This window comes from Lotus japonicus, chromosome 5, assembly GCF_012489685.1.
Source record: "Lotus japonicus ecotype B-129 chromosome 5, LjGifu_v1.2".
NCBI lineage: Eukaryota > Viridiplantae > Streptophyta > Magnoliopsida > Fabales > Fabaceae > Lotus > Lotus japonicus.
This window is the reverse complement of record NC_080045.1, coordinates 37564567-37583905: the sequence shown is the minus strand read 5'-3', so window position 1 is coordinate 37583905 and position 19339 is coordinate 37564567. Positions and strand designations below refer to the sequence as shown.

At 36.4% G+C, this 19339-nt stretch overlaps 1 protein-coding gene across 2 annotated transcripts; it reads right to left on the bottom strand.

The window, feature by feature from the left end:
- Positions 1-479: 479 nt before the first annotated feature.
- Positions 480-17462, bottom strand: LOC130717739 (uncharacterized). Of its 2 annotated transcripts, none has more exons than XM_057568087.1 (14): positions 17360-17462; positions 16859-17128; positions 16514-16580; positions 15761-15826; positions 15558-15604; positions 14820-14865; positions 14652-14732; positions 14533-14575; positions 14394-14443; positions 7253-7334; positions 7114-7163; positions 6932-7005; positions 3364-3415; positions 480-3286 (listed from the first exon to the last, which is right to left on the bottom strand). In XM_057568087.1, exons 2-14 carry the CDS (start codon positions 16957-16959, stop codon positions 698-700), a joined length of 3348 nt encoding a protein of 1115 aa, XP_057424070.1. In that variant the 5' UTR covers positions 16960-17128; positions 17360-17462; the 3' UTR covers positions 480-697. The 2 variants fall into 2 exon arrangements, with proteins under 2 accessions (XP_057424070.1, XP_057424071.1); XM_057568088.1 differs by having other exon boundaries at positions 16859-16977; positions 17360-17425.
- Positions 17463-19339: the final 1877 nt, after the last annotated feature.

The window sequence follows — 19339 nt, the reverse complement described above, 5'->3', positions numbered from 1 at the left end:
TAACTTAGTTAAAAATAATTTTTTGATGAACCAATCAGCTTTTTCACAATAGCTATGAGGCCTTAGGTTTCAAATTTTCCGTTCGACCTTTGAGATCTCAATTCATATTCCACTTTCGACCTTGATCCAAGTCTTGGTAAAATTTCAGGCTAACACCTAGGTGGAAGGCACACACTCGGAAGGTGTATATGCCCTTGTTGTAGTCACTGCATTTGCGTCAATTGTATCTGATTTTGAAAATGTTCACCAGTAAATCCTCCTTTCTTCTTGCAAAGTTTCTAGGGTCCTCTTTGATGTGATCTCATCAATTGACACATCTACATCCCGGGGTGGGAGAGTACAAGTATCACATGTCACAATAAAAAAAAAGAACATGTTGCTTCATTGCGAGAGTATGATGCGACATCATTTGGGGGAAAAATGAGTAAATCCGTCACAGAAAAAGATGCTTGAAGTCTTAAGGTTAAATCCACCACAAATCGAGGAAAACAATAATGAATAATTAACCTTTTCAAATATAATTTAATTCATTTACAATAGACCATTCACCATGAAAAAATATATTCTGAAATGTTATTTTTAAGCCTCCAATCTTCAATCAAAGCAAAAATCTCGAGAGAACAAACTCATGTGATGTTTGGAAATACATATTTGTACAACCATGTATAATTAATGAGGGGCGCCTCGCATAAACTAGCTAGGTTTCTGGATTAATTTTTTGTGAGGAGATGAGGCTTTTTGTCAGCCATATTGCTGTTTCCCTTGATGAGACTACATCTTCTCCAAATGGTCTTAGCACGGCAGCAAGCTCTTCAAGCTTTCCTTGCTTAAGTAGTTGTGCACATAACTCAAGCAGAGATTCCAGAGCATCAGCTCTTTGTTGGCACGAAATATCAACCCTCCTCTTTGTTTTATCACCACCACCTACTAATACATGTCTACTTAATGAAATGTCATTTGGTGTCTTATCAATAACATTGGCTTTATCATTTTCTTTCTGCATGGAACAACTGATTGTGTGTATGTTTTCTCTGACTTCATCCTTACCCTGAAGTGTATCATTACACTCAGAAGTTAAGCTGTTTAAGTCTAAGTCTTCTGAGAATGCTTTAGGCTTTTCACTTTCCTTCAAGCAGTTTCCAGTTTCAGGGTCTTGTTCAACCCTAACAGGATGCACAATTGGTGATGGCCTTCCCTCATCAAAGGACCCAACTTTATCATTGCCACTGCTATCTTCACTGGACACTATTGATTTCCTGGACACCTCAGGTCTAGTATTTTCTCCCTGTGATTCAGCTTTATCAAAAACTTCAGTGCAAAAACTGCCTTCAACTTTTGTAGTGACCGCATTTATGTCAATGATGTCGAACTCTTGAAAATGTTCAGCAGTAAATCCTTGTTCTTCTAGAACAGGATCTAGTGTGCTCTTTGATGTGATGTCATCAATTGACACATCTTCATCATTGGCATTGATGTCTTCACGGGAAATAATTGATTTACAGGAGTCATCAGGTTTGGCATCATGTCTCTGTGCTTCAGCTTTATCATCCCAACCTGTGTTAGAAAAACCACCTTCAACATTTGTTGCATCTATGTCATTTGCTTCTGACTTCAAAATATGTTCAGCAGCATTTCCTTTTTCTTCATGCACCGAGTATAGTATGCTCTTTGATGTCATCTCATCAACTGACATATCTTTATCATTGACATTTCTGTCTTCACAGGAAATATTTGATTTATTGGAGTCCTCAGGCCTTGCATTTTCTCCCTGTGATCCAGCTATATCAAAACCTTCATGGGAAAAAGTACCTTCAACTTTTGTAGTTATTGTATTTATGACAAATATATCTGACTCGTGAGAATGTTCAGCAGCAAATTCCTGTTCTTCTTCCACAGAATCCAGTGTGCTCTTTGATGTGATCTCATCAATGGACACATATTTATCATTGCCATTCGTGTCTTCACTGGAAATAATTGATTTATAGGAGTCCTCAGGTTTTGCATCTTTTTGCTGTGCTTCAGCTTTATCAAAACCTTCATCTTTTGTGGTCACTGCATTTATGTCAATTGCTTCTGACTTCTGAAAATGTTCAGCAGCAAATCCTAGTTCTTCATGCACAGCTAGTATGCTCTTTGATGTGATCTCATTAGTGGACACATCTTTATCATTTCCATTGCTGTCTTCACTCGAAATAATTGATTTATAGAAGTCCTTAGCTTTGGCATCTTTTCTCTGTTCTTCAGCTTTATCAAAACCTGCATTGGAAAAAGTACCTTCAACTATTGTAGTAACTGCATCTACGTCAATTGCATCTGACTTCTGAAAATGTTCAGCAGCAAATCCTTGTTCTTCAATCACATAATCAGGTAAGCTCTCTGATATAATCTCATTAGTGGACACATCTTTATCATTGCCATTGCTGTCTTCACTGGAAATTTTTGATTTATTGGAGTCCTCAGGTTTTGCATCTTTCCTCTGTACTTCATCTTTATCAAAACCTGAATTGGAATAAGTACCTTCAACTATTGTAGTCACTGCATCTATGTCAATTGCATCTGACTTCTGATATATAGCAGCTAATTCTTGTTCTAGATGCAAAAAATCTAGTGTGCTCTTTGATAAGATCTCATCTATTGACACTGCTTTATCATTGTTTTTGCTGTGTTCACTGGATATAATTGATTTACTGTAGTTCTCAGGTTTGCAATCTTCTCTTTGTGCTTCAGCTTTATCAAAACCTTCATTGGAAAAAGTACCTTCAACTTTTGTAGTCACTGCCTTCATGTCAATTGCATCTGACTTGTGAAAATACTCAGCACCAAACCCTTGTTCTTTATGCACAGAATCTAGAGTGCTGTTTGACATAATCTCATCCATGGACCCATCTTTATCATTGAAATTGCTGTCTACACTTGAAATAATTGATTTACAGGAGTGCTCAGGTTTGTCCACACTAGTAAAGAATTCCACTGAGAAGCTGAAAGGATCAACCATTTTGGTCTCAAGGTTGTCTTCTGTGCTGGTTGACACTGCTAGCTTGCAGTCATTACGCCAGTTGCTTGTCTGTACATCTCCATTTCCCTCAATTGAATAAACCCGCTCCAAATGGTTTACTAATCCTGCTACGTTGTCCCTGTGGTCTTCGCCGCCACTTGGTCCGTCAGACTTTTTTGTTTTATCCTTTGAGTTACAACTAATGAGATGTACTGGTAGAAACACAGATGAAGCATTACGACAGCGAAGAACGAAAGGTTGTAAATGAGAATGCCTTAACAATTCTGCTGCCTGTCAATAGAATAGCAATATTAGAATCAACAGTTCCATCTGATGATATCACACGTGAAAGGCTCAGATGAACTCACTGTTGGTCTATGCTCTGGGTTTTTCCTCAGCATGCTCTTGATAAGCTGTTTCCTGTTACACACAACTGACATAAGTTTTAACATTTCAGTGAAATATAAAACGGAGAAATCAGAATTGACTCGATAATGAATTTAAATAGTTAATTCACTGTTAGGAAAATTGTTTAAATTAGTGATGAAAAGCCCAGGTGCAAAAAGAGCATGACAGCAGTGTGACTGTGATAGAACCACCCTGAAATCTGATACTATTTCTTACAAATCCCTAATTCCCAAATTGGGAACTAGAGCAGAATACAAGAGAGAGAGTCCACACCCTCTTCCTAATCCCAATACCCAAATGATACAAAAGATGATTAATGTTCTCTAACCCCCTCTTATTTATAGGCACAAGCCTAACTAACTATCTAACTATGTAATAAGTCTCTCACTTAACTAACTAAACCCTTTAAATATGTGAGTACCTATCAATACTCCCCCCCTGAAAATACACCTTGTCCTCAAGGTGAAGGACAAATACAAGCTACATCATGGAACAACTATCCAAACAATCCAAATGTGACAAGCACAGGCAGCAAGGTAAATAATCCAAAATACAGCTATGCCAAAGATCCAAAATGACAATCTCCTTTTCCTCCTGGATCCCATTGCATGAAGCAAATAATCTCAGCCATGTATGAATTGGTGAACACCACCAATTGGAATAGCAAGCAAGAGAAATCTTCAAAAGCAAAACCCTCCAAACTAATATTTGCCAAATCAATTTTATACTCAATGTCTGCAACAGCCCCTGAAAGAATTGGTGAAATCCAAATTGCCCCATGATTCCATTGGTTGTAAACCAAGATCAATACAATTAGTCTCCTTTGATTCCCAAAATCCTTGACAAGCTGGACTTGGCCCCATGAACCCGAGTAGTGACAATTCTCTCTAGCTGTCCAACTTTTATCAATGACCTGGGCATGGCCCATTAGCTTAGTACACTGCTGAAACATGCAATTTTTCGACTCAACCTTAGTACCAGGTGTCCACCTTTCCCTGCCAACATCCAATGGTTGCTACCAAACCATTTTGACACATCAGAAAGAAGCCACATAGCTCACCATTCTCCTTCAAGCTTGCTTTTATACACCAGATATCGAATCCCAATACATTCGGAACAGCACCACACTGAAAAATCTGGAACTTGGTAAATCTCTAAGCTATTAGCAACAAACAGTACTTGGGAAAACAATTCCAGGTTTGAATAAAACCCTCTTCGATGTTGTATCTTAATTTCCCAAGTGAAGCATGTAATATAGCCTATCATTCTCAGAAATGTCTTATACAATGCCCCTCAATCTAGTTAAAACCTGTGTGTGGCTCAATCTTCCAACAAAAATATTTGCATACCTTTATCCCTTCTCATAAATGGATCTGATGAAAATTTTCACCACCTTCTCCACGCTTCGCACAATCCCAATTCCAGTACACAAGGCCGTCCAATTTGGGCCCAATCTCCAGCAGAGCCCAATTCCTCCCATGTGAGATTTGGCTTGGTACATTTGTTCGAAGCCCTCCTTACTCTTCTCAGTGTATGTTCGTGCTTCCATGTCTTCTCGCAACTCAACACATCCCGCGACATCAAGACCCAGCTGCCACCACCCCTCAAGTCTGGCGGCGGGAGTGGCCACGCCACCCTCTTACCACTCCGAATAAAACTCGTCGCTGCTTCTTCCAGCACTGCGATTCTCGGCACACCTGTGCTCGGTGGTTTTGCCGGCGGATGATTTGCCGTTTCCGATCCACCGAGAACTACGTCCGACGTCTTCCATGGTGGCCGCATGGTGGTTCCCATTGTTGTGGCTTTTGCACCTGGTCGAGACACCTCACCGATCGCCCCACTGTTCTGGAAATGCAGAGTCTTGCCTCTCTTCACCCCCAATTTCGGAACAATTCTGTCGAACCGTAAATGGACGGTTTGGGGTAAACGGCGAATCCCTCCTCCTTTTCCCATCGAGGGTTCTGTTTGTGGATTTCTTCCATTGACGGAACGAGGACCACCACCCCTGTTCCATCTTCCACTTGTTTCTCCGTCATCTCTGTTTTAACCTCTGTTTCAAGATTGAGGTTCTGAATCGCCTCCGCCGCCGCTAAATCTATCTCCGACGTGGCCTCTGAATTCTCCCGCCATGCCTCTACTGCAATTTCCAATAACCTTTGCGACGCTTCCACTGCCCTCCTTTCATGTTCCCTCTTCAGGGTTTGCAACGAATTGCACCCCCAATTTCTTCGCAACTGCTGCAAGAAATGACTCGTTCTTCGCTGTCATGGCTTCAAGCGACTCCATTCTCACCATGCTCTCTTCCATAACGCAGCAAGGAATTTGTGGTTCAGGCACCAGATCGGTGCTCTGATACCAATGATAGAACCACCCTGAAATCTGATACTATTTCTTACAAATCCCTAATTCCCAAATTGGAAACTAGAGCAGAATACAAGAGAGAGAGTCCACACCCTCTAGAGAGTCCACACCCTCTTCCTAATCCCAATACCCAAATGATACAAAAGATGATTAATGTTCTCTAACCCCCTCTTATTTATAGGCACAAGCCTAACTAACCCTCTATCTAACTATCTAACTATGTAATAAGTCTCTCACTTAACTAACTAAACCCTTTAATATGTGAGTACCTATCAGACTGCTAATGATTTTGATGTGATGAAATTATAGTTTTGGTAGGGAAGGACCAAAAGAGAGAATAAGAATTCTAAATAGAGCCTTGCTATGTAGGCCGAATCGAAAAGTAAGAATGAATGTGTGATAAGGTAAATAATCACCAATTCAAGTGATTTTTGTTAATATATGAAAAACACATACACGTCGTTTGATATTTGATTCATACTATTTACCATTTCTCTTCTAAATAATAAGATATTAGATTGTTATGACATGATGTGTAATGATCTAATACAAAAATATAATCCAATAGTAAGTACTATAATAATAATAATAATAATAATAATAATAATAATAATAATAATAATAATAATAATGATAATCAGATTAAGTACTAAGGAGTAATACCAGCACAAGATCAATCACAATGCATGCTAGTAAATTAAGATTGTTGACCCTAATTAAATAACGAAACATAATAAAATAGAGAAGTAACTTTCACGATCGCTTCCCCAATTAGGCGACTGATAGAACTACTAAACTATTGAAAGAAATTCAAAATAAAATCGGAGACACACTAAATTTTTGTAGATATTCTAGCACTCCCATTCAGTCTACAGCTTAATAGCTTTGAGCTTTTTACAGTTAAACAAACTAAAGGAGAATAATTCAAAAAATAATGTCAGATATAAATCATACGTCGAAAGAGAACTCTAGAGATTCAAGGTCAGAATGGCGAAGTGGCATCACTAGATGCAGAAATTCAATGGCAAGAAGCTATAGGAACAGAATCGTTTAGTTTATTTTACCAATTATTAATAGTAAAAGTACATAAATTTATAGGATTGCAAAGGATAGCAACCTGATAAAGCCTAACATAGCAACCTGATCTCATATGAAGAAGTTACTTACAGTGTGGAAGAGTAAACAATTGGCAGTGGAGAAATGGTGCCTCTATTTATTTTATTGATGAGTCCAGCCCTGTCCTGTTTGATTCATTCATCAAATTATTTATTTCAATATATACTGAAGATGAGAGATTTCATGTCAGTAATAACATCAAACTCTAGTAGATAGTTCAAATTTGTTCTTACTGGAGCACGAAATGGCGGTTGATGTGCAGCAATTTCAAACATGCAGCAACCTTTACAACAAAGTGAGATCATTCATAAACAATGTCAGATATCATATCATATTGGCTGTCAAATAAAGCCAGGCATCTGTAGTTCTTACCAAGAGACCATATATCAGATTTATAACCATAAGGCATAGCAGCAAGGATCTCAGGACACATGTAGTTTGGAGTTCCAACAACCTAAACAAGAGATAAGAAGGGCCAAACAATAAACAGGCATCAATATATGGATTTAGTTAATTGAATTCAGTCTGTTCAAATAAATAATTTCTATTTATTAAAAAAAAAGAACAATCTTTTTAAATAAAATACACATAAGTACTTCTAAATTGATCTTCTCCCTTAAAAATAAAAAAATTTAATATTTTAAAATACTTATAGAATTATCAATAACCTCCACATTTTCAATTAGAAAAAAAAATCACACATTAATTTCTGAGTTTTGACATGAACGTATTGCCAATTCATCATCATTAGAGATATCAAGGCCAAAGAAAGAATACAAAAGTTGTCAATTTTCATTTAAAAGCATCAAGTACATGGCTTAAGAATCTATAAGATTGGAAGAGAGAATAATATTTCTCTTAGTGCATCGATATCAATAATTCCCATGTTGTAAAACGCGGAATTGAATAGATCGTTTATTTATTTAATTTCCTAAATTTACAGCAACGAGTATTATTTTATTAATTATTTGTGATTGAATATTATTCGCGCTACGATGACGGCGAATAGCTTAAGGAATATTTTCCTAATATTTATCTAACTGCCTGTTTACATTTTACTATTTTTATATTCCTTTTCTCACTAAAATTTAATCGCGATTCATGAAAATTAATCAAGTAATAATTATTTTCAAACCTCTTAATTTATAGAGTTTTATTAAAAAACAATAAAAAATATAATTATTTTATGTTTACTATTTTATTTTAATTTTAGGAATTTATATTCCACTTTAAGAAGAGATGATCGGCACTAACAGTTAGCTTCCTTGGTTACCTGAGATAACCTAGCTTGATGGAATATTTTTTATTTCATTTCAACCACACAATTCTTCATACTTATACCTCCACATCATCTCCTCTCTTATCCACCACTCATTTAAATTTCTCTTTTCCACCAATTTCTCTCTCATCACGTGGTCCCACTCCTCCAATCAGATTTCACTCTCTTTCCCTCACGGTGCACTCTTCCTCTCTAACACGCTCTCTCACTTTTTCCCCCACAACATCTTCTCCATTTTACCTCCTGCAACTCATCACCATTAGTACACCTTCTCTTCCTCTCATGGCAGCCGCCACCCAAGGCCAGACCGCCACCACCTCTCTGTCTTTCTCCTTCCGGCGGCCAGCACGCGCCACCACAAAGAAGCCACCACCACCACAAAACCCTAACCACCGCCTCCTTTTCTCCTCGACCTCTGGCGAACCACTCATCATTTTAGGAAATCAACACCACCATTGTGCTCTCCTCATCGTCCGCAACAAAATCCCTAAACAACTTTGTTGTCCTCCACCGTAAGCCGGCGATGGAGGCGATATCCGTCAAGCCTCCGACCTGCAACTGGCCATATCTCTCCTCAGTTGGCCACGAAACCACCACCATCGTGCTCTAGGAAGAGAGGAACAAGGCCCACCACTCCCTTTCTTCTCCGGCGACAGCGCCGTCGTGCACTGAACTCAGGATTATGAAACCCTTCCTCTCTTCTTTTCAAATAGATTATCAATTTTAGTAAGGGATTATCCTTTCTTCCAATTTCTAGTTTACCATTTTCAAAACCCTAACTTTGCTCTTATTCATCTCGTAATTCTCATACTCTGGGTTATATGCCATTGTTGGTCAGCTTTGATGATAACTAGAGGAAGGGAAGGCAACGACCTGAGAAGAGCAAGAAGAGAAGCGCAACTCTACAGCCTTGAGGTAGAAGGAGCAGTACATAAATGCCTTTTAAAACCTTATGATCTGCTTTTGTGTTTGTTGTTTCTTGCAAACTTCTTGATGTGGATAAAATGTTAAGTTTTTAGAATGAAAAACTCAGCAGAATTTACGAACTCTTGAACCCTTTTTCAAGCTGTGTTAATAGCCGAATTTGAAGGAGTTGTCTTCATATGAATTGTAGTCCTTTCTGTTAGAAAACTTTTCCCGCTGGTTTCATGACATTCCTATTTTTATAGCTCGAGTTATACGCTTTTTAGTAGTGAGTTTAAGTCAAGTTGTCCCGTTTCTCACGAACTGCTGTTAATGTTTGATTTTTCCTTAATTTTGTACTTCAAATTTCGACTTGAAAATTTACAAAATTCAAGAGAAATCAAACACTAACAACAGTTCGTGAGAAACGGGACAACTTAACTCATGCTCACTAAAAAGTGTATAACTCGAGCTACAAAAATCGGAATGACATGAAACCAGCGGGAAAAGTTTTCTAACAGAAAGGGCTACAATTCATGTGAAGGAAACTTCTTCAAATTCGGTCATTAACACAACTTGAAAAAGGGTTCAAGAGTTCCTAAATTCTGTCGAGTTTTTCATTCTAAAAACCATAACATTTTTATCCACTCAAATCAACAGGTTTGCAAGGAGCAACAAACACAACAACAGATTATAAGGTTTTAAATGGTACTACTACAACATGGTACATGAAAACATATATATTTCCCTAGGTACTATCCCAAAACTGTCCGGAACAATTCCATGATCAATTTAAACCCAAGGCATTTATGTATTCTTCCTTCTACCTCACGTCTCAAGGCTGTGGAGTTGCGCTTCTCTCCTTCCTCTACTTTGGTCGCTGCCTTCGCTTCCCCTAGTGACCATCAAAGCTAAGCTGAGCAACAATAGCATATAACCCAGAGTAAGGGAATTATGAGATAAATAAGAGAGAAAATTTAGGGCTTTGAAAGAGGTAAACTAGAAATTGGAAGAAATGATAGTCCTTTACCAAAATTGATCATCAATTCGAAAAGAGAAGAGAAAGGGCTTCATAATCCTGAGTTCATTGAGTTTTCCAGCGAAGGTTGGCTGGAGAAGATGGCGGTACACGGCAAAGAAAGGGAGTGGTGAGTCTTGTTCCTCTCTTCGCGTCGAGCACCATGGTAGTGGTTTCGTGGCTAACTGAGGCTGGAGGAGAGAGATATGGCCAGTTGCAAATCGGATGCTCGCTGGAAATATACTCCACCGGCGGCTCACAACGAAGGGTGGCAAATTTGTTGAGGGGTTTTGTTGCGGACGATGAGGAGAGCACAATGGTGGTGTTGGTTTCTCAAAATGATGAGTGGTTCACCAGAGATCGAGGAGAAAAGGTGACGGTGGTTATGGTTTCGTGGTGGTGGTGGCTTCTTCGTGGTGGCGCTTGTTGACCGCTGGAAGGAGAAAGACAGAGTGGTGGTGGCGGTCTGGCCTTAGGTGGCAGCTGCCATGAGAGGAAGAGAAGAAGGTGTAGTGAAGGTGATGAGTTGAGGAGATAAAATGGAGAGGGAAGGGAAAAAGTGAGAGAGAGAGAGAGAGAGAGAGAGCGTGAGAGAGGAAGAGTGCACGGTGAGGAGAGCGAGGGAAATAGAATGAAATCTGATTGGGTGAGTGGAGACCACATGAAGAAAGAGAAAGTGGTGGAAAAGATAAATTTGAATGAGTTGTGGATAAGAGATGAGATAATGTGGAGCGATAAGATGAAGGATTGTATTGTTGAAATGCAAAAGGAATAAAGAATATTCCATCAAGCTAGGCTATCTCGGGTAACCAAGGAAGGTAACCTGTTAGTGCAAGTCATCTCTTCATAAAGAAGAGAGATATCTAGTGTATGTGAGATAACTTAGGAATATAAATTCATAAAATTAAAATAAAATAGTAAATATAAAAATAATTATAATTTTATTCTTGTTTTTAATAAAACTCTATAAAATTAAAAAGTTAGAAAATAATTATTACTTGATTAATTTTCATGAATCGCAATTAAATTCGAGGTAGGAAAATAATATAAAAATAGTAAAATGTAAACACGCAGTTAAATAAATATTAGGAAAATATTCCTTAAGGTAATTCTCGTCATCATGGCGCGAATAATATTCAATCATAAATAATTAATAAAATAATACGCGTTGTTGTAAATTAAGGGTCCGAGTCTTACAATACTACCCTCCTAAAAGGGAGTTTCGTCCTCAGAGTCAGAGAAAGCTCGAGAATACCATTCCCTCACATTTCCTTCCAACTCACAAGTAGCGTCAGCACGCATCCCAAAATCTGGGAAACGTCAAGCAAATACAAGACGACACAATTCTTAGATATCTATCATTCATCTTCAAATAAACCTAGATATCACGCTCGTGCTAGTGCACTAGGCACCGAGATCCAAATCCTAACTCGATCGCTTACATGAACGACCTGACAAGTGTCGTCAAGCTCTCACATCCACAACTCGATCATGATATTCACAACCATAGCTCATTATGTTAACATCATTCAAATCTCATCACATGGCTCATTCAGCCAACAATCTCATATTCAACATGAATCGATCAATAACTTATAAGCAAATTATCATCTTAAAGTCTAACAATCCATTATTGTCATCTCCTTTTTCGAAACTATCCTCATTCAAATCATAATATCGTCCTTCCACTTAGCCACAAATCAAATCACAAACTTGTTTAACCCAACTCTTCATTCTCAGATCTTCAATCTTCAAAGATTCAACTCCTATTGTCACTACTACGGTCATAGAATCTCTTATTCGTACATGGTTCTCAACTCACAAGGTCAATCTTAACCCTAAACTCCCAATTCAACTTAGTAAATCTGACTTGCTAACCTTAGCACGTGAGCATTCATTTCTTAATAATACAACTTCTACGTAAAGGGGTCAAGATCCTAACATAATTGATCTCCCAAACTCGACTAACAACTATTCAATTCGGAACCGATTCTTCTCAATCTCACTATCGTCAAGCAATCACATAAAACTGCGATCATATCCAATCGATTCAACATCTAACAATTCCACTTTGGAAATTACACAACTCTAGCATCTCATTTCTATTACTCATAAGACATTCTACTAAGATTCATCCTTAGCTTTCTACCTTTCCTTTCCAACACATCCGTACAAAACAAGCTTCTAGGCTTAGCAACTTCCCTAAACCCTGGGTAACTACTATAGGTAAAACACATAATCAATTATCAAGTGAGTATGCCTTATGCATACCCCTTTCACAACAACCACATATAAGTCTTTGCCTGAAATAGCACATGAAAATGCAGGCAGACAACGATAGAGTTGCTCTACACAAGCAATTCTCAACAAGGCCTATAACGATACACATTGTTTCCATAGGAAACGATTCAAACAAGTCAAGCGAAGATAGCTTCACACAAGGATGATTTTTATATTCTATTTCTAACAGGCATCAAGTAACATGGATGCCTGATCATTCTCCTCCTTTTTCGTAAACCATACTTCATCGTTGGGATTTTCCCAATCATCTTCGCAGCTCTGGTCAACTCTTTCCAAACACATAGTAGTGTGTGTTAGCATCTTGATCATCTTATTTGGGTTTCCACAACCGAGTCTAAAGTTCATAGATCTGAGAGGAGTTTTCCAAGATTGAGTAGTGTTCTCGACTCTCAAGTCTCAACCACCATACTATACTTCCTTGGTCGAGGATAGGAATAGATATGGTTTCTGTTAGAAGTCCTACTTTGGCTAGAGATAGAGCATAGATAGCTTTTATAAGGGTAGTGCAAGCCTCAAGCTTTTGTGGTTGAGTATAGGCCTCCCAGTTTCAAATAGTTTCCCAATTGCTAGCTCCATGGGATGGAATTGATCAACCACCCCATGATAAGGGAGTTTTCTTCCTTTTATTTTACCCATGAGGGGTCATCACTCATCCATATCTGGTTTCTTAACTTTATCAGTCAAGTGTCCCATCTTTGCCTGTTCCCTCAATCGTTGACTTCACTGAATTTTTGAGATAATTCTTCCCATTGAGCTTCTGTGTTGAGTTGGAGGTTTAGGTTCAGTGGGAGAGCACTGATCAATGCAGCAGGAGCTCCTGGTTGAGCCCTACGTGCTAGTTGAAAGATGGAGGAGTCACAATCTCATCTTCGAATCCCCATGTGCCAAATCTGGCGCTGGTCATTGCCATTTTGACCATCAGAGATGACAAGTACTCGGAGCCAAAGCTTTCATACCATATACGCTTGGAAGAGAGAAAAATATTTCTCATAATTCATCAAAGCATACAGAATAATCCTGCTATTAAGTACCAGAATAATCCCCTTACTCTCCTATGATCTAATTGGAATCTGATTTATATGAATCTGATTTTGATACATTGCATAACAGATTAGGAAATAATATATTAAAGAATCCATTACCCAGGGAACAACTACAAACAAGTATCTTAAAGAAGGGATCAAAATCCTCTGTCTCAGTTATATGTCTTAAATCCTGTCCCACCTATAAGAGATTGACACGTCATTTAAAATTGTTAAGTCAGATTTTGCTGAAGTTTAACAGATATTAACATCGTTGACATCCATCTCCCTCCCTAACCTCTCACCCTTTTCACGTTACAGGTGACACTTTTTTACTCAGCGTGAACCCATTGTCCCCATGAAACAACCTCCACAACCACAATTGCTTTCAGGTCAGCACACTTGGGGTTTTGTCTGATAAATTTGTTGATGCGATTTGTTTGGATGTCCATTTTTTGTTGCAGTTCTTTCCTTCTCAATCAAATAGGCAGGGAGAGATTCAGTGAGACAAAGTAAAAAAAGAGCTAGAAGGTCATTTAATCCCAGTAGAACAATGAACAAAAAACAAGGTGATTGGTCAACGTTGATTGTAGAAGTAGAAGAGAAATGCAAGGTTGTTTAAAACAACTCATCAGACTTAAGAATAATCCACTCTGATTAAGAAACCAATACATAAAAAATGTGATAGAGAAAGTCTTTCCAAGGAAGTCCACAAGATTTGATATCTATTGTGACGTGCGAGAGGCCAAGGTGGTGGCGCCGCCACCACTGCAAAGGTAGAATTAGGGATTCAAGTGGGAGATACCAAGGAGATTATGTGCGGATGTACATTAACAGCGTTAATCTCTGTTAAAATTAAGAGGAATCTGACTTGACAATTATAAATGATGTGTCAATCTCTCATAGGTGGGACAGGGTTGGAGACAGAGGATTGGATCCCTTAAAGAAGACAGTAGACAAATGCAAGGATTTTAATCATATATACAATACCGGGGAAGCAGAGTCATCGCTGTTAAGTAGCTTTGCAAGACCAAAGTCACCTGCAGTGTCCATGCAAAAATACATATCTTTAGACAAATGGAACACAGAAACCAAACTTATGAGCATTCAAAGGATAATGTCATCATACCTAGCCGAATATTATTTTCTTTGGTGAGGAATATGTTGGAACACTGAAATTAAATGAAGTTGCGTTAATGTAAACACCATATAAAGATTTCTTTGCCAGGATAAGGGAATAGTTAATACCTTAAGATCTCTGTGAAGCACACGATTGGAGTGCAGGTAGTCCACGGCTAGCAACAATTGAGTCATCCATTTACAGACTTTCTACAGGAGAAAATGGTATGAAGAGTTAGCTAGCAACCTAGCATAGTCATGAGAGGTTAAGTAAAAGTTTATTTAAGGAATAATTACCTCCTCAGGAAAAAAAGTTCCTCGAGCTTTCTTTATATTATCAGCCCTGTTCCAGTGGCATGCAGTATTGCAAGGTTAAGACTTTTGAGAGTTAAAGTAAGTGGTTATAATGCTCCTAAATAATATAAATGTAGATGTATATGCTATGTTTTATAATAAATGAGACTGACGGAATCCTAAAGTCTTAATCCAACTGTATTTCATTGGAATCAGGGAATGCGTGTTAGTGTGTAAAAATTACTGATTTTACAAAACAATACTTTCAAGATATTTGTCTATCAAGCTTCTAAATAGAAAGATCATTTAGGTTATTGCAAAAAACTAAAGATCAATCAACAAGAATCCTTCAAGATTCTCCAAAATGACTATAGATCACTTACATGTAAAAGTTTTTAAGAAGTTCCCATGTTTTAAAGAGTTTAGGTAACCATGCATTAGAGTCATTCAGAACAAATCTAAAAAAAAAAAGTACAACACTTATTACCCCCAGTCTAATAAATACAATTTTAGAGTAAAATCTTCATTCCAATGGTAGAACTCAGTATAATGATTAGTGTAGTTTAGGTACATGATAGAAGTTCATATTTTACCCTCATTTCATGGCCTTCACCCTAATGGACATGTTAAGACTTATGTAAACAACATTACCAAATTGCTAAAGCTTTTAGGTACATAGTTCATACGTAAATAGTTAATAAAACATTGCCCATCTTCAGTAAAAGATATTACTGTACTTACATGTCTCCTCTTTCACAGTAGCCAGTTACAATGCATATGTAGTCCTCCTACAGAACATGAAATAGCATAAATGTTAACGAATCATGAACATAGCAATAATCCTTTACATCTATAGAATTTCACAATTAACTTTCATCTCTATATAGAAGTAAAAACAATTTCTTATTAAAAAAAAATAGGAAAACAAAAATAGATGTCCTTACCTTCTCCACCCAAGCATCTTTGAATTCCACAATATAAGGGTAATTTAGATTGGCTATCAGGTCCATCTGAAACAAGAAAGAGAGACCATATTGTCATTTTTTAGGCATGAGCTAAGAAGGTAAAAAGAAGGAAAACCCCAAAACCATTAAAGGGGAATCTCTTAGCAATGAAATCAGTGACACTATTATAAAGAACACCGTCTTATGTTTATAAGAAAGCTAGCTTCAGATGGTATTTGGCTCAAATGAAAATTCCATATAACATTCTTCTCAGGGAATTTTGTAAGCATAATGAAATTAACAAAACAAGCATCCTATTCCTAGACTTCAAGCGAGAATGACGGGTAGCACAGCACCTAAAAAAAATTTCATCAAATGAAATGAAATTTGAGTTTACTGATATCCCTTTAAATCTTTGTCTGTGTTTGTGAAGAAGCAATGTTGCTTCTGGAACTAACTCATATTCTGATGACTGGAATGAAGTATAGCAAGCTGTTGCAAGTTCATAGATCATCACGGAATAGAAGCAAGTTAGATTGAGCTGATTCAACCACGTTTGACTCAAAGGACGATAGGAAACAGATCGATTGTTACTATTAATTTCTCGTAACGGGAGAGGTAAAAGGAGAAATAATTCAGTAACCGTAATGCATAAGAATAAGAATGTACATAAATTAGAATAGAATGAATAAATAATGGTATGGTTGCCACTGAATATATGCATCAAGTGTAAGAGTTTGTTGCAGCACCAACCTCTTGGTGCGCTGTCAGTTTGGACTTGTCTGATTGCTTGGCCAAGCGAATCTTCTTTAGCACATACCTACCAAAGATGAAACAATCATGAAGAGATTTGAGAATTGAACTTGAAAAGCAAACCACAATTGAATCCCAAATTTAGATTTCAATCCCAAATTTACAATCTAAATTTGGGATAGAGAACCCTGTTAATTTCAAAACCCACAATTGAACACTAAATTCTTAAAAAGATTGAAAATTTCTCCAATTTGATTTCAAACTGGATCTTGAGCAGTTCATGTGGCATGGTTTAGCAGTTACAGAGAAACAGACACAGAAAGGGAACACTATATATATTCTTACCTCTTTCTCTCAGTGTTGTGGAGAACGAGAAAAGTTGTACCTAATGCTCCTCTTCCGAGTTTCTCTATGACCTCATAGTCTTGCATCTTGTGATTCTCCATGGCAATCTCCAGAAGAAGCTAGAAGACAAAACAGTGAAGCACAGATCCTAATTTGCTTTGAACCCCAAATTCAATTCAGGAAAATATAATAGCTACTTTCTTTATTTTATGCTACCAACAACCCTTTTTCTTCTTCAATCTTCTTCCCCTTTTCACGTAACTCAAGTGTCTGAACACAAACGCCAATAACATTAATTACGAGTATGACTTAGGTGGTGCCAATTGAAGAATTGAAGGACTTCTTCAATTTAGTAGCGACCATGAATGAAGGGGTTTTGAAGTTTCAACTTTAACATGAGAAAATCAATAAAGCAACATTCCACATTTGTGTTGACAATAAACTAATGAGAGAGAAAGTGAGTTGAAAGAAAGTATAGCAGAGTTTGATTTGATGACTTACCAAGAATGAGATAGTTGAGAGAGAAAGATGAGATGGAATGGAATGAAGGGCAACAAAGTCAAGTGAAACAATGTAGGTAGGACAGACCTCATGTCACTTTCTGTGGCAACCGGCCACTAACGCAAAAGAAAATGCATGCGCTAATCACTCATTAAAAAAAATTGTTAGGAGGCATTTGTTTCAAGATTTGGAAAGAGATTTCGGGAATATGAAACCCGGGAATAAAATAACTTCCACAATTCTTATGATTTTCTTCATATTGATTCCCATGAAAAAAGTTAGGAATCTTATATTCACATGGGATAGATGAATGTAACTTCTCACTTCTCCCACAATTTATCATTATTACCTCTATTTTTAAGTTTTTTTTAATTTTTAAATTAAGAAAATTTTAAAATGTTCCCAGGAATACAAAATACTTACCAAACACATTTATAAAATTTACCCAGAAATAACATACCCGGTAATCATATTCCTTGGAATAACATTCCTGGGAATGTGATCTTAAACCTTGAAACAAACGCCCCACTACATTTATTAAATTTTATTATTTTATAATATTTGAATAAAGATATAGTTTATTTGTGATTCGTTGGAGTTGAATGTGAATTCATGGTAGATTACTCTTACTTATTATGTTAGGGACGGGGTGTTTGTGTGAACTAGGATTGTGACTCGTGCTATGCACGGAGTCTTTATACGTAATTTTTTATGGGTTAAGATCTAATCGAAATGTATAGTATTTGACTGCGAATATGTTCATAAATAAAGAATTCATGTTTACTTAGCGTTATCAATGGCCAAATTAAAAATCTTACATATCTACCTCAGTATGATGGATTTCATTAGAATACTTATGATGATCATTCATATATCAAATTCATGTATCACGGTACACAATGTCGGCATAATCGGTGATGGAAGTGGATTACAACCTTTCAAAAATGCTTAATGAAAATACACTTAGGGTCCGTTTGGTGACCAGGACAGAATATGATAGGACAGGATAATAATCATATCCTGTTGTTATCTGTTGTTTGTTGCGTTAGCAGGATAGGATAACATTATCATGTCTCTTATCATATCTTGTCAATCATGTATAAAAGTTATCCTGAGGGGGGGAGCTAGAATAGAACATGATAGGATACCAGTTATATATTTTCTTTTAGTATCTAACTCCAATTAATTTATTTTAATATTATATAATTTATAATTTATAATTTATAATAATATTAATTAATAAATATAAAATTATTAATTTAACTAAAATAAATAAGATTATTATTCATAAATAGTAAAATAGACTATTCACTTACAAATATTGATTTATTAATAATAATAAGCTAATTTAATATTTTATCTCCTATTATTTAAAAGTTATTTATCTACTTATATAATAATTTAAATATAAAGTATTTTTGAAATAATAATATTTTTAATTTAATTAATTTTTATTGTTTATCACATGTCAAAACTAAGTGTAAACCATTGATTACAAATATTGATTGTTTAATAGTAATAGATTAATTCTTTATTTTCATCTCCTATTATTTAAAACTACTTATATAATAATTTATAATTTAATTCTAAAGTAATTTTGAAATAAAAATATTCTTAATTTAGTTAATTTTATTGTTAATTATCACGTGTCACAACTAAGTGAAAACCAATTGGTTAATTGCATAATTTTATTTAAAATACTATATTCAAAACAATAAAATAGGCTAATTAATAAAATTTAAATTAATTTTATTTATTTTAAAATATAGACTCATTCATTAAAATGTAAATAAATTAAATTTAATAGAATGATCAATTTTAAATGTATTTTTTATTCAAATATAAATCTGATACATTTTTCCTTATCATATCATGTCCTTATCATGTGCATCTCAAACACAAGATATGATAAGAGTCTATCATGTTCTTATCCTATCCTGTTGCTATCATATTCATATATCATATCATATCATATCTTAT

Excerpts from the sequence above, each read along its gene's own strand:
- LOC130717739 (XM_057568087.1), bottom strand. The coding sequence starts at position 16,959 with ATGGAGAATCACAAGATGCAAGACTATGAGGTCATAGAGAAACTCGGA. Across the intron at positions 7,335-14,393 it reads GCGATGACTCTGCTTCCCCG|GTTGTTGGAACTCCAAACTA; the intron begins GTATTGTATATA and ends TCTCTTGTTTAG. Across the intron at positions 3,287-3,363 it reads ACCCAGAGCATAGACCAACA|GCAGCAGAATTGTTAAGGCA; the intron begins GTGAGTTCATCT and ends TTCTATTGACAG.